The sequence below is a fragment of the Dendrobates tinctorius genome, unplaced genomic scaffold, assembly GCF_039654945.1.
Source record: "Dendrobates tinctorius isolate UK_male_01 unplaced genomic scaffold, ASM3965494v1 ptg000143l, whole genome shotgun sequence".
Taxonomy (NCBI): domain Eukaryota; kingdom Metazoa; phylum Chordata; class Amphibia; order Anura; family Dendrobatidae; genus Dendrobates; species Dendrobates tinctorius.
In genome coordinates, this window is record NW_027361810.1 from 42,903,489 (window position 1) to 42,918,882 (window position 15,394).

The window sequence follows — 15,394 nt, forward strand, 5'->3', positions numbered from 1 at the left end:
GCAAGTGTGATTTAGTTATTGCCAACACCTGTTAGGTGCCACAGGTAAGTTACAGGTGCTGTTAATTACACAAATTAGAGAAGCATCACATGATTTTTCGAACAGTGCCAATACTTTTGTCCACCTTCTTTTTTATGTTTGGTGTGGAATTATATCCAATTTGGCTTTAGGACAATTCTTTTTGTGTTTTTTCATTTAAGACAAATTAAATTAAGATAATACCAAAGAATTTGTGTTAGCAATCATTTTCAGGAAGAAACTGAGTATTATCTGACAGAATTGCAGGGGTGTCAATACTTTTGGCCACAATTGTAGGCTGGATGTGAGGTCTGTGTGTCCTCCCAGCAATATATCCTGGATGTGATGTCTGCATGCCCTACCAGCAATATAGCCTGGATGTGAGGTCTGTGTGCCCTCCCAGCAATATAGCCTGGATGTGAGGTCTGTGTGCCCTCTCACAATATAGTCTGGGTGTGAAGTCTGTGTGCCCTCCCAGCAATATAGCCTGGATGTGAGGTCTGTGTGCCCTCTCAGCAATATAGTCTGGATATGAGGTCTGCATGCCCTACCAGCAACATAGTCTGGATGTGAGGTCTGTGTGCCCTCCCAGCAATATAGTCTGGATGTGAGGTCTGTGTGCCCTCTCAGCAATATAGTCTGGATGTGAGGTCTGTGTGTCCTCCCAGAAATATAGCCTGGATGTGATGTCTGTGTGTCCTCCCAGAAATATAGCCTGGATATGAGGTCTGCATGCCCTACTAGCAATATAGCCTGGATGTGATGTCTGTGTGTCCTCCCAGTAATAAAGTCTGGATGTGAGGTCTGTGTGGCCTCCCAGCAATAGCCTGGATGTGAGGTCTGTGTGCCCTCTCAACAATATAGCCTGGATGTGAGGGCTGTGTGGCCTCCCAGCAATATAGCCTGGATGGGAAGTCTGTGTGCCCTCCCAGCAATATAGCCTGGATGTGAAGTCTGTGCGCCCTCCCAGTAATATAGGCTGGATGTGAAGTTTGTGTTCCCTCCCAGTAATATAGCCTGGATTTTTGGTCTGTGTGCACTCCCAGTAATATACACTGTATGCGAGATCTGTGTGCGTCTCCCAGTAATATAGCCTGGATGTGAGGTCTGTGTGCCCTCCCAGTAATATAGCCTGGATGTGAGGTCTGTGTGCCCTCCCAGTAATATAGGCTGGATGTGAAGTCTGTGTGCCCTCCCAATAATATAGCCTGGATTTTTGGTATGTGTGCACTGCCAGTAATATACACTGTAAGCGAGATCTGTGTGCGTCTCCCAGTAATATAGCCTGGAAGTGAGGTCTGTGTGTCCTCACAGTAATATACACTGGATGTTATGTCAGTGTCTATCTAGGGAACTGCTGTATTAATTTGACTAGCATGCTTGCATTTTTTTTCTAAAACATGCAGCGATACACAGCAAAGGAACAACAAGGTTTACCCGTACAGGCCTCCAGACAATGCACTATCAGGGTGCAGTGGACCCATATAATTAGGATAGCAACACAGGTGCAAAAATACCAACAAAATAACCTGCTCACATCCTACCAATATATGGAGGGGGCGGTTATCTGGTATATAGATGCACATGAAACTTGTGTTTGAAACCAAATGGGCCCAGCTGCACCCTGAAAAAAAGTGCAAAGAAAACACATTTAAAAAAATGTGGAGTATTAGCTGATATTTTGGCCAAAATACGTGAGCCCGTAACCTGCGTCAAAGATCTCCACGTTTACGGGTACCTAACACTAATATATACTAATACAGCAAAGCACAGAAAGAGGAAAAAATCCTCCAATAATGATACACAGCAATTATAGTGTTAGGTACCCGTAAACGTGGAGATCTTTGACGCAGGTTACGGGCTCACGTATTTTGGCCAAAATATCAGCTAATACTCCACATTTTTTTAAATGTGTTTTCTTTGCACTTTTTTTCAGGGTGCAGCTGGGCCCATTTGGTTTCAAACACAAGTTTCATGTGCATCTATATACCAGATAACCGCCCCCTCCATATATTGGTAGGATGTGAGCAGGTTATTTTGTTGGTATTTTTGCACCTGTGTTGCTATCCTAATTATATGGGTCCACTGCACACTGATAGTGCATTGTCTGGAGGCCTGTACGGGTAAACCTTGTTGTTCCTTTGCTGTGTATCATTATTGGAGGATTTTTTCCTCTTTCTGTGCTTTGCTGTATTAGTAACACATGCAGCGTAAAAAAAAACGGACCAAAAACTCATTGTGGGAACTTGACCTTACTGGACTGCTTGGTGCAATTTTCTTTCAAGAAAATGTCCAATCAGTGGCGGGGTTACCCATATTAGCGTGACTGTCTTGTATGTGACAACTAGCTCTGCTGTGATAATCTCCTTCTGATAAAACACTGATTGTATTTAACCTACAGCAAGTGACACCTCCCTGGAAACGGCCCCTCTCTCTTACATTGTGTTGCTCTCAGATTAAATAGCAAATAACCTGCTGACAAATTCCCTTAAAAAAAAAAACACTACAATTTTTATCTAGGAAAACACACTTTCATTGCTAAATTTCTATCCGGCGCTTATTTCCAGCCTGTTTTCTTTGCCCTCCTTGAGGTTGCAAATGCTTTTTTCCTTCTCCACATTTGTGAAATCTATGTACAACCTCCTTCTAGCTCCCTGCATCTAAAAACGAGAGACGGGAGGGGTAGAGGGTAACTAAAGTGAGCTTGCTTTATTTTTTGTACTCTCTCCAATCCCCCACATTGTGCTGCAGCGAGCTATGGTGCCCTGACAATTGCTGCTGCGACAGAACGGTTTCCTTTTCATAAAAAGTGGACAAAAAAAAAGTGACAAAAGACTTAGAAATTATTTAAAAAAAAAATCTTAGCAATTTTCAAGTAAATTACAACCAGTTTAAAAATGATTTTTATTGTGATGAAACCTCTTTAAAACGACTATGGATGGCCGGGCTGCTCTATACATGGGATGCTGAGTTATGGATAACGATCATAGTAAGCAGAGATCATTAATATATCTATGGGTTTCATGCTTTTTTTTACTATTATATTGAGCATTAATTAAGATAAAGAAAAACTGGAAGAAAACCGGAAGTCATTGAGTAGGAGGAATTCTCCATGTATGCAAGCGTCTTTTGTACCTCGCAGAGCACATTACAATTCACCAGTGCTCTCTCATTGTGCGGCACCAGATAAAATAACCCCGTCTGCTCCCAGACACATTCCCCGGACCTAAACTATTAACGTTTACCGTCAATTCCTTGCCGATTTATCATTGGGATAGTTATTTAGAGACGACGATCTGCCGCCTTATTTATAGGATGACTATTCTATGAGACGTATGGCGGCCCCGGATTAGCTGCACAGACTGCTACAAAAAGCAATATTCGCTCCAGCCCTCCAAGAAGGGAAATAATTAGAACATGGCTGAAAGAGTCAAGGACATGACAAGGTCTCTGCTCTGCACCAATATAAACCGGTGCACGGATCATGTGGACGGCAAAACCCAGTAGTGACAAGACATTGGGAGAAAAAGCTCCCGAGACGATGAGGAGCATAATGGACGTAAGTGGCAAGTACAGGAGAAACCGCAAAAATACATCTATCCTATTCTATGTCTGGAAAATGTCAGCGTTTTCTTTGCAGAAATCACTGCTAATATTTATTCAGCTTCATCTCTCAGCCGATGGATATGGATGTGGATTGCATCCAGCCGCTGGTATACGCTATGTATCTAATGTTCTGCATATATTCTCGCTCAATGTTTCAATCCAGAACCATAATAAAAGCATTTTCAGGCATTCATTTGAAAAGCGTTCTTCCTTCTCCCGCTCTACAAGATTTGGCAACGTGGCAGATTATAGTCCTTTCACCCATTAGCTGGGATGCCACTGATTTTGGGTGACCCATTCAAGGCTCAAAGAAGGTGCTCAAAATCATCCGAAGGTGGAAGCTAGTGTTAAGAGAATGCAAGGGGTTAAATTTTTAAGGACTGCCAAGTCTCATGCAGATGTCTCGTACGAAAAAAAAATCAGTTTGATTTTCATCAGTGATTTTGTTCGGAGCTTCATCAGATTTTCTACAACGTGTCACTGAGTTTTTCTCAGATGAGAAACCAAAAAAAAAAAAAAGTTTCCGTACTCAATGTCATCAGTGTGCGGTCCGGTTTTTGTCACGGACCTATAAATTTGCCCATTTTGATCTGACGCTCGGATCAATACCTGACATATCTCTGCGATTTTCAACAGACCCCACGGTCTGCAAGAAAAAAACAAAACAAAAACCGTGAATGGCCCCAAAGACTATACTAAGTACAAGTTCTGTCCGTAAAAGACACACATAGAACTCGTACGTGAAAAAACAGACATCTGAATGAGGCCTTCAGACTTGATAGCCTATAAAGATAAGAACACTCTTGGAAAGCCATGGAGATGGTTGGAAATCACATGACTGTGTGTTTCTTCTGTTCGCACAAGAAAATTGCAAGTTAGAGAGAGATAGTCCTCACTCCGTCACAGGATTATACAAGCTTCCAGTAAAAGCGCTCGTTTTCTCTGGGTGCTTTTCTATTCAGTCCTCAATTAGCCACAAAATCCATAAAACCAAGGAGTACAGACAAAATGTCATTGTGTTTCCAAAGCACAATCCTTACTCATGGCATGTGAGATTGTGGCTCAAGGGTTATTAGCACTGTACAGGTACCGTTACACCTAGCGATGCACCAGTGATCCCGACCACCGATATGACGCGGTCAGGATCACTTGTACATCGCTAAGTGGTCACTAGTGAGCTGCCACACAGGCAGATCTTACCAGCGACATCGCTGGGGACGGGGGTAGCTACTTACCTGTCAGACGCGGCGATTCTGACGTCCTCCCGCCCGCGTCCACACGTCGCTCGTCGTCACAGCAGGAAGCTGACGACAAGATCGTCACAGCAGGAAGCTGACGACAAGAAGCCGTCCAGGACGTTCTCACGCGATCAGCGATAACCAGCGGGGGAGCCGGTCGGAGGTAAGTATCAGACATGGTCCTAGGACCCCTGCTCTTATCCATTTACACCTTTGGCCTGGGACAGCTTATAGAATGTCATGGCTTTCAGTATCATCTCTATGCTGATGACACACAGATCTACATCTCTGGACCAGATATCACCTCTCTGCTAACCAGAATCCCTCAATGTCTGTCCACTATTTCATCCTTCTTCTCTACCAGATTTCTGAAACTTAACATGGACAAAAAAGAATTAATCATCTTTCCCCCATCTCACGTGACCCCCCCCAACGAACCTATCCATTACAGTAAATGGCTGCCCACTCTCCCCAGTCCCACAAGCTCGCTGCCTCGGGGTAATCCTTGATGCTGATCTCTTCTTCAAACCACATATCCAAGCCCTTTCCACTTCCTGCCGACTTCAACTCAAAAATATTTCACAAATCCGTTCATTCCTCAACCAAGAATCTGCAAAAACCCTAGTCCATGCCCTCATTATCTCTCGCCTTGACTACTGCAACCTCCTGCTCTGTGGCCTCCCCTCTAACACTCTCGCACCACTCCAATCTATTCTAAACTCCGTTGCCCGACTAATACACCTGTCCCCCCGCTATTCACCAGCTTCTACCCTCTGTCAATCCCTTCACTGGCTCCCCATTGCCCAGAGACTCCAGTACAAAACCCTAACCATGACATACAAAACCATCCACAACCTGTCTCCTCCATACATCTGTGACCTCGTCTCCCGGTACTTTCCTGCACGCAACCTCCGATCCTCACAAGATCTCCTTCTGTACTCCCCTCTTATCTCCTCTTCCCACAATCGCATACAAGATTTCTCTCGCGCATCCCCCCTACTCTGGAACGCTCTACCACAATATATCAGACTCTCACCTACCATCGAAACCTTCAAAAAGAGCCTGAAGACCCACCTCTTCTGACAAGCCTACAACCTGCAGTAACCACCGATCGACCAAACCGCTGCACGACCAGTTCTACCCTCGCCTACTGTATCCTCACCCATCCCTTGTAGATTGTGAGCCTTAGCGGGCAGGGTCCTCTCTCCTCCTGTACCAGTTATGACTTGTATTGTTCAACATTATTGTACTTGTTTTTATGTATACCCCTCCTTACCTGTAAAGCGCCATGGAATAAATGGCGCTATAACAATAAATAATAATAATAATAGCGATGTCGCTAGCAATATCGCTGCTACGTCACAAAACCAGTGACATTATAGCGATATCGCTTAGTGTGACAGGCCCTTTACTGTGCAGCGCTGGGGTCCTGGGATTAAATCCCACCAAGGACAACATCTACAAGGAGTTTGTATGTTCTCCCCGTTATTGCGTGGGTTTCCACCGGGTTCTCCGGTTTCCTCCCACACTTCAAAGACATACTGATAGGGAATCTAGATTGTGAGTCCCAATGAGGACAGTGGTGATTTAATGGAATTAACGGTGCTATACAAGTGAGCAAAATATATAAATACATGACAATGAGATTTTTCTTATTTTTTTGTGGGTGTGTGAAGAAGCAGAGTGGTCAAACTAATGGCAGACACATGTGACACAGGCTCATATGCAGGTAGTGAAGATTGATTAAAGGGAACCTGCCACGTGGTACATGCATTCCAATGTATAATTATAGAGGAGGAGACACTGAACACAATGATGTAATAGTTTGTTGGAAAAGATTCAGGATAACTTACATTTTATTTATTGAACTACCTGGTGTTTGTATATGAGTCCAGTGGGCGGACCTATGAGTGATTGACAGCTATCTCTGCATGCAGAGTCATAAAGGAGACTGTCAATCACTGTATAGTACCGTCCTCTGGAATAATTCATACAAACACTGGGGACCTCAATGAATAAAATACTAATTTTACTCTGAGACTTTTTCAACATATATGCATATCTATCTGATCAGCTCCTCCTGATCTATAACCTCCTGCATGCAGATCAGTTATATTAATATGACAAGTTCCCTCCCAACTTTTCCAAGGGCCAGAGAAATACAATCCTCAAACTACTGTATCAGACCCACAACAAATTGTAAACATTACAGAGCGTAAATGAATTAAAAAGATGTAATAATAGCCATATAAGTTACTGAAACAAAAAACACACTGATTGTACAAAAACACCTGATCATACCGAGATATGTAACATGCAATATCAGAACTAAAGGCAACGATGAGATGATAGATACTTGATATTAGTGTCTCAACCATTAGAAATGATAATAAACTAATTGCTTTTTCAGAATATTTTAGATTGCCATATTGTCGGACCACTTTGCTTTGCAACAAGCACCAAATGTTATTGGCTGCCATTTATTATAAATTGTTGTTACTGCCTGAAGCCCACAATTAAGAATGCACTGTGCGGAAGAAAGGACTGGTGATGGGTCTGTACACCACACTTGGATGGATAGGGTGAATAGGAAGATCGCTCATTGGGACCCTTCATGGGAGTCACTGTCGTTCCAACGAGTGCTCATAAAATCGATCATTCCGAATTAATTGGCCGATTGGCAAAACGCTTGCTCGTCAGCTGATTGATTCGTTTATGCGAGCCTTAAAATCATCCTTTTGTTCTCAGTAAGCGGGATATGCATTGATCAAAGTGCAGACAGAGTGGGGAATCGTGCTAACAATCATTCGTCCCCAGTTTGCATTGGCCTGTGTTTAAAGGGAATCTGTCACCTATTTTTTCGCATATAAGATGAGGCCACCGCCATCAGGGGCTTATCTATAGCATGTAGATAAGCCCCCGATGTAACCCGAAAGATAAGAAAAACGAGTTAGATTATACTCACCCAGGGGCGGGCCGGGTCCGATGGGTGTCGCGGTCTGGTCCGGCGCCTCCCACCTTCTGGCGATGACGTCATTTTCTTTGCGTCCCTTCTCAGGCTCCGGCACAGGAGCAGGACCTCTCTGACCTGGGCAGAGCAGTGCGCCTGCGCCGCGATGGGAAGGAAAGAAGAGGACTAGTTTTTCTTATCTTTCAAGTTACATCGGGGGCTTATCTACAGCATTACAGAATGCCTTAGATAAGCCCCTGATGGCGGTGGCCGCATCTTATATGCGAAACAATAGGTGACCGATTCCCTTTAAGGAAAGGCCATGTAATGCAGTTTTCATGAGTAAAGAAAAGCGTAAGCTATTTTTGCATAAAAAAGCATGGATTTGACAGAGCATTTCTAGATATGGCAATGCGTTGAATCACGACGATAACAAAGAAAAATATTCAGGATTGAGAGTCCTCAGTGGTTGATACCTTTTAATGGCTAACTAAAAAGATGGTAACACATTGCAAGCTTTCGAGACTACTCAGGTCTCTTCATCAGGCTAGACTAACACAAAATCTGTCTAGCCTGATGAAGAGACCTGAGTAGTCTCAAAAGCTTGCAATTTGTTACCATCTTTTCAGTTATTAAAAGGTATCAACCACTGAGGACTCTCAATCCTGAATATTTTTCTATCTACTGGCTAACACGGTACAAAGATATACATCTTTCCTGACGATAAAGATAATTTATATTTTTACACGAGTGTCGTCAAAAATCCAAACCTTCTAGGTTTCCACAAGACCACATTACCATCACTAGTTATGATTTAGTACACTGCCAACTACTAATGGTCACCATGTTGCCAGTGAACCCTCCGTAATCCGTCTATTGTGTATGGGACCCTCCGGACCCTTCGCTGACAGGTGATGCCGGGCAGATTAGGGTCAGGTAGTTTCACTTTTGCCATACAAGACACAAGCTGCAGCCGGAGCTTTCCCAGCTCTCCCCTCTGAAGACACATGAAAGTTCGGCAAAGTATTCCTGAGCACAGGAGAAACTGGAGCGATAGATTTCATCCAAACAATTGTTCAGCGGATGGACGGCTATTCTATGTAAATGAGGCTTTTATTGTTGTGTTACAGAGATAAGATGTGAATGAGATAAGAGGATTGCACACCATCCATTCTACTGTTATCCCATGCGTGCACACACATCGACACGTACAATTAGTAGCAGGTAACGCTTTCAGGACATTTTTTACTCACCCTGAGCAAATCATCTATTCTGCCTTCTTTTTTTTCCAGATCCTGGTTTTTATTACTTTCTAGGGCGGCAAGCTTCAGCATGGTGAGATCAGTCTGTACGACATACAAAGAGCGGTAACGTCACAAAACTCATTTAGGAGGAAACAAAGTAATATATGACAAGTCTATGTATCTAGAAGTCCATACACATACTAAATATGGTTGTGTGACCAGGTAGCCTTGCAATTAAAAGGGTTGTCTGATAAGTCTGCGACTGTACTCTAACAGCATGCAGTGAACATACTGTCAGGAGTCACCATTATTAGGCTAGTTTCACACTAGCGCTTCCTGGAGCTGCGGAGGGATGCGCACGGCCGCCGTGAAGCTCCGCCCACAGCTGCACCTCCTCCGGTCAGCTCCGCCTATGGGTGCATGCGACCTGCGTACCCTATCTTTAGCATTGGGTACGCAGGCCGTGCGCAGGTATGCGTTTGCTGGCGCATGCGTCCTTTTGATGGTGCGCCGACCTGCGCCAAACGCAGTGTTGTATTTTGGTGCGATTGGCGCACCGTCAAAAGGACGCATGCTCCGGCAAACGCATACCTGCGCCCGGCCTGCGTACCCAATGCTAAAGATAGGGTACGCAGGTCGCATGCAGCGCCATGCGCCCATAGGCGGAGCTGACCGGAGGTGTGGCCATGGGCGGAGTTTCACGGCGGCCATGCGCATCCCTCCGCAGCTCCAGGAAACGCTAGTGTGAAACTAGCCTTACCAGTTCAGTGGGCGGGCGGGCATGTGCAGACTAGACGTGCTCAGCTTCAACTCACTTGTATTGAAGGAAGCTAGGCACATCTAGTCAGAATGTGGCCGGAAAAATGCAAGCCGCACTTGGGGTCACTTGGCGTGCACACCACACACTGTCAGGATCACCTGATGAACAAGCAAAACACTTGTTCATTGGGTGAAATGATCTGTTCCTATGGCATTCAAAGGACAGCAGATTGATAAACGTTTACCAATCGATGGTCGTATTGTGCCGCCGGTCAGTCCGTGTTAACGGTCCCTTAGTAACAGCAAACACAGGCACATTCTGAAAAGGAGATTTTTGTGTACTCACAGTAAAATCTCTCTCTCTTAGCCTCTAATTGGGGGACACAGAACCATGGGTGTTATGCTGCTGTCCACTAGGAGGCGACACTATGCATAATCTGAATAAGATTAACTTTGGCTCCTCCTCTGCAGTATACACCCCTGGACGGCGTCAGCCTTCTCCAGTTTTGTGCAAAAGCAATAGGAGGAACATAACCAAATAACATAACCATGCCTGTAAGAAGGCTACTATGTACGAGCTCAAAGAACAATATGAGAACTCAACCGTAAACAACGGCCCATAAGGGCAACAGGGTGGGAGCTGTGTCCCCCAATTAGAGGCTAAGAGAAAGATTTTACGGTGAGTACACAAAAATCTCCTTTACTCTGTCACCTCATTGGGGGACACAGAACCATGGGACGTCCCAAAGCAGTCCCTGGGTGGGAAGCAATGGACGAATATTGTGCTAGCAGGTCTCTAAATTTGGGGCACTGCCGCCTGCAGAACCAGTCTACTCAGGCTCGCATCCGCTGAGGACTGGGTATGAACACTATAGTGTTTCGTAAACGTGTGTAGGCTAGTCCAAGTGGCCGCCTTACACACTTGTTGTGCCGAAGCCTGGTGCCGAATGGCCCAGGAGGCCCCTACTGCCCGTGTAGAGTGTGCCGTGATAGCGGCCGGAAGAGGGGAACTGTTAAGTCGGTAGGCCTCATGTATGGTGGACTTGATCCACCTGGCAAGGGTAGCCTTGGAAGCCGGCAGTCCCTTGCGACTACCTTCTGGAAGAATGAAGAGGGAATCAGACTTCCGGAAAGGTGCAGTCCTGGACACGTAAATCCGCAATGCTCTGACGAGGTCAAGCGTATGCAGAGCCTTCTCCACTCTATGAACCGGGCAAAGGGATAGCAGTGAAAACTCCTCATTGAGGTGAAAGTTGGACACAACCTTTGGAAGGAAGGATGGTACCGTGCGGAGAACCACCTTGTCCTGGTGAAAGACTAGGAAAGGCCGTCTGCAGGAAAGTGCTGACAATTCCGACACTGCGTAACGAGGTGATCGCCACTAGAAAAACCACTTTCTGAGACAGAATGGAGAGTGGAACTCCTCTAAGAGTTTCGAAGGGTGGAGCTTGCAATGCTGTCAGGACCAGATTGAGGTCCCATGTATCCAGCGGACGTTTGTAGGGAGGAACCAATCGGGAAACTCCCTGGATGAAAGTCCTTACTTGCGGTTTAGTAGCAATGCGCTTTTGAAAAAGGACTGAAAGCGCCGACACCTGACTCTTAAGCGAGCCTAAGGATAGCTTGGCGTCTAGACCCGATTGAAGAAAACCTAGTACCTTCGGGAGGGAATAAGGGAGTGGGACTTGTCCATGAGATTCGCACAAAGAAAAGAAAGCTCTCCAGGTACGATAATAGATCTTGGCGGAGGCAGGCTTCCTTGCCCTGATCATAGTCGCAATGACTGCCGGTGAAAAACCTGCCTGGGTTAGAATCCAGGTTTCAAGGGGCATGCCGTCAAATTGAGAGCCCCTGAATTCTGATGGAAGAACGGACCTTGAGACAGAAGGTCGTGACGGTCGGGTAGACGCCAGGGGACGTCTGCTGTAAGTTGAACGATGTCGGCGTACCATGTACGTCTGGGCCAGTCTGGAGCGATGAGGATGGTTGGAACTCCCTCTTGCTTGATCTTCCTCACGACCCTGGAGATTAGGGGGGGGGGGTGGAAAAATGTACAGGAGTCGGAACTGGGACCAGTCCTGGACCATGGCATCCGCTCCGAGCGACCACGGGTGTTAAGGGCTGGCGGAACACACCAAATAATAAGATGGTGTTTAGGTGCGTTCGCAGCCCGAGGTCCACTGTGCAGAGGTGTTAACTGCTGCTCGGTAATGGCGGACGCGATATGGCGGTGCAATAACGGCACACACGGGGTTAACCTCACCCAAGGTGTACCGAGGCGAACTCTTATGACTTAGAGCCGCACTACCGCAAATAATAGATGCCGTAGCCTGTTTTCGCTCACAGAGCTCGGCAGAGTAAGCGCTAGCGTAACGTCACAGAACTCAGCCCTTAGACAGCAGGACTAAAGTCCCTCTAGACCGCTAGCGCCCGGCACCGTGACTGCGATACCAACAGGGATCAAATAAATGGCGTGTGCAAGTGTGCAGACGGCCGGTATGCACTGTGGCCTACAGGCTAGCCACTAGCAGGCGCTGACTCAGTCTCTAAACCCTAACAACAGATGTATCAAAGGGTAGGGGTTTCATAATGAGTCAGACACCAGATACATGCATCCATCATCATACACACCAAACTATTTGAGTCTATCTTAGCGCATGGCCGAGCGGCCATGCGAACCTTTTATAGCCGCAGGCGTCCGTGATCCTCCTTGCTTCTCGGATGGGCCAATCTGAACACGAGCAGGACCTGAGCACATGACCTTTGATCTCCAATGGGAGATCACTCCACAGGCATGCTCAGTGGCCCGACATGAGGACTTAGCCCCTGGAGGATCTTGCTGCTGAGCAGCATGCATTGCCAAAGCTGAACCAGGGGTGGCAGCAGCAAGCAAACCCACGGAGCTGGTCTGGACAGAGCGCCGGGACCGACGAGTTTGCTGAGCAAGCTCCTCTGCGGCTGGGGAGGAATGGGAGACAGTCGGAGGCAAGGCTCGGGATTCCCGCTGTGCAGCGCCGGAAATCCGACGCCTAACAGGATGCCATTAGGTCCACCTCCGGGGTTCCCCAGCGTTGACAGATCTGGTAAAAAAATCTCGGGATGGAGAGACCACTCCCCCGAATCCATTCCTTGCCTGCTGAGGAAGTCGGCTTCCCAGTTTTCTACACCCGGAATGTGGACCGCAGAAAGTACCGACCTCGTGTCTTCCGCCCAGCGGAGGATATGGGCCACTTCTCTCATCGCCTGGGAGCTGCGGGTCCCGCCTTGGTGGTTCACGTATGCCACAGCCGTGGCATTGTCCGACTGTATCCGTATGTGCGAGGCTGCAAGCAAGTGATGAAAGGCTCTCAGTGCCAAGAGGATGGCCCTGATTTCCAGAATATTGATGGGCAATGTCACCTCGGTGACCACTTGCCTTGTACCCTGTGATGTAGGTGCACCGCCCCCCAGCCTGTCAGGCTTGCATCGGTCAGGCGACTCAGTGTGTCTATTGTGATTGAGACACTGACCTCGCAATCTTTGAAAGTGGGAGACTTGATGAGGAGGTCGTCCAGGTACGGGATGACTAGAATGCCTCTTGAGTGCAGAACGTCCATGGTGGCCGCCATGACTTTCGTGAACGTTCTTGGAGCCGTGGCGAGTCCGAACGGAAGGGCGACAAACTGGTAGTGGTTTTGGTTGACCACAAACCTGAGAAACCTTTGGTGGGCGGGGGCAATTGGTATGTGCAGATACGCATCCTGTATGTCTATGGAGGCAAGGTATTCTCCCTGCTCCATGGATGCAATGATGGACCGGAGGGACTCCATGTGGAAGTGACTGACCCGTACGTAATTGTTGAGCTGTTTTAGGTCCAGTATGGGTCGGACGCTGCCTCCTTTCTTTGGGACTACGAACAGATTTGAGTAGAACCCTCGGAATCTCTCGTTCGCGGGAACCGGCACCACAACTCCTGCTTGAAGGAGAGAGGAGACCGCTTGGTGGAAAGCACGAGCCTTGTCTGGTGGTGTTGGAGGAATAGAAAGGAAGAACCGGTTCGGTGGAGCGGAAGTGAACTCTATCTTGTATCCGGAAGACACTATTTCCCTGACCCACCTGTCTTCTGTAATAGGCAGCCAGACTTGCTGGAAGAGTAAAAGTCGGCCGCCTACTGGTGGGGTGTCTTCCGGAGTTCGTGAGTCATGATGAAGCGAAGTTCTGAGGTTTTCCTCCCTTGGGTTTCGCTTGGCCTGCTTTCGACTGCCAAGACCTGTCCGGTCGCTGCTGCGTCCGTGGGTTGTCCCTGCTTGGAGAGCGGTTACGGTTTTGCGCTGGGCGCGAGACGGACTAGCCCGAGGAATTCCGAAAGGATCGGAATCGCGTCTGGTTTCTTCGTTTAAACGTGCGTTTCGGTTTTAGTTGAGGGAGAGAGGTACTCTTACCCCCAGTGGCATTGGCTATCATTGTGTCCAGCTTTTCGCCGAAAAGTCTTCCAGTAAGAAGTCGCGTGAGGGACTTCGAGGCCGCATCCGCTTTCCATTCTCGCAGCCAGAGGATGCGTTGGATCGTGATGGCGTTTGATGCTATTCCCGCTACACCTCTTGCAGAATCCAGGGCTGCATGAAGCATGTAGTCTGCTACCACTGCTATCTGGACCGCTTGGTCCGAGAGCTCGGGATTTGAAGCTTGAAGACCCTCCTGTAGTTTTTTGGCCCAAGCAAGGATGGCCTTGGCCGCCCAAACTGAAGCAAACGCAGGGCCCAGAGAGGCGCCTGCCACTTCGAAAATAGAACGAGCCATGCGTTCTACTTGCCGGTCTGCTGCGTCCCTGAGGGTTGAGCTATCTGGCAGAGAGAGTAAGGTCTGCGCTGCTAGCCTAGAAACCGGGGGGTCCACTTCAGGTGGATCTGTCCATTGTTTGGTGTCTGTCTGTGGGAAGGGGTACTTCGCTTCCAAATATTTGCGATTAGCAAATTTTTTCTCAGGCTGCGCAAACTGTTTGGTAAGTATTTCCTCAAACTCATGGTGATTAGGGAAGACCTTAGGTGGTTTCTGAACACTTTCGAAGCAAATCCTATGTTCTGGGACTTCCGGGGCCGACTCTGGAATTTTTAGCACCCGATGAATTGCAGAGATTATGTCCTCAACTAGCGCTGTATTGCTAGGGGGAGAAGGTACCACGGACCTCTCCGTTTCGTTATCTGAGTCAGAGTCACAGATGCCCTCCGAATCCTGTGCCTCACTAAGGTGATCCCTGGAGGGCGACCTGGGGCAGGGGTCTTCTGTGGTGGGGGATCTCTGTGGTAAATTGCACTGTCTGTCTGTGACAGGGGACTGCCTAGGAGACCTGGAATGACGCTGTCTCTCCCTGGGGGGGGGACGACCTTGTGCTATAGGCCGACTCAGGTGATCGAGACCTGTGCCGGGACTCTGAGGAGAGGGAGGAGGGGGCGGAGAGCTGAAAAGGGCGCGCTGGGCTTGTAAAAACGCGCCCTTTCTGCCTCAATCCGCCCCTTCTATGACCCTCCAGCGTGTCATTTTAGTCATCCGGGGGGCGGGCCGGGGAAAAGGCGGCGGCTTCGGCTAGGCCGAAGCCGCGG

General features: G+C 47.6%; 1 protein-coding gene across 6 annotated transcripts in view; it reads right to left on the reverse strand.

Moving 5' to 3' along the window:
• The window catches only part of TLK1 (tousled like kinase 1), a 321,524-nt gene that overhangs the window by 29,207 nt on the left and 276,923 nt on the right, over positions 1 to 15,394 (reverse strand). For all 6 annotated transcript variants that reach the window (XM_073545859.1, XM_073545854.1, XM_073545858.1 and 3 more), the window contains one exon: positions 9,066 to 9,158. In XM_073545859.1, coding sequence (XP_073401960.1) covers positions 9,066 to 9,158 — 93 coding nt within the window. The remainder of the gene's footprint in view (positions 1 to 9,065; positions 9,159 to 15,394) is intronic.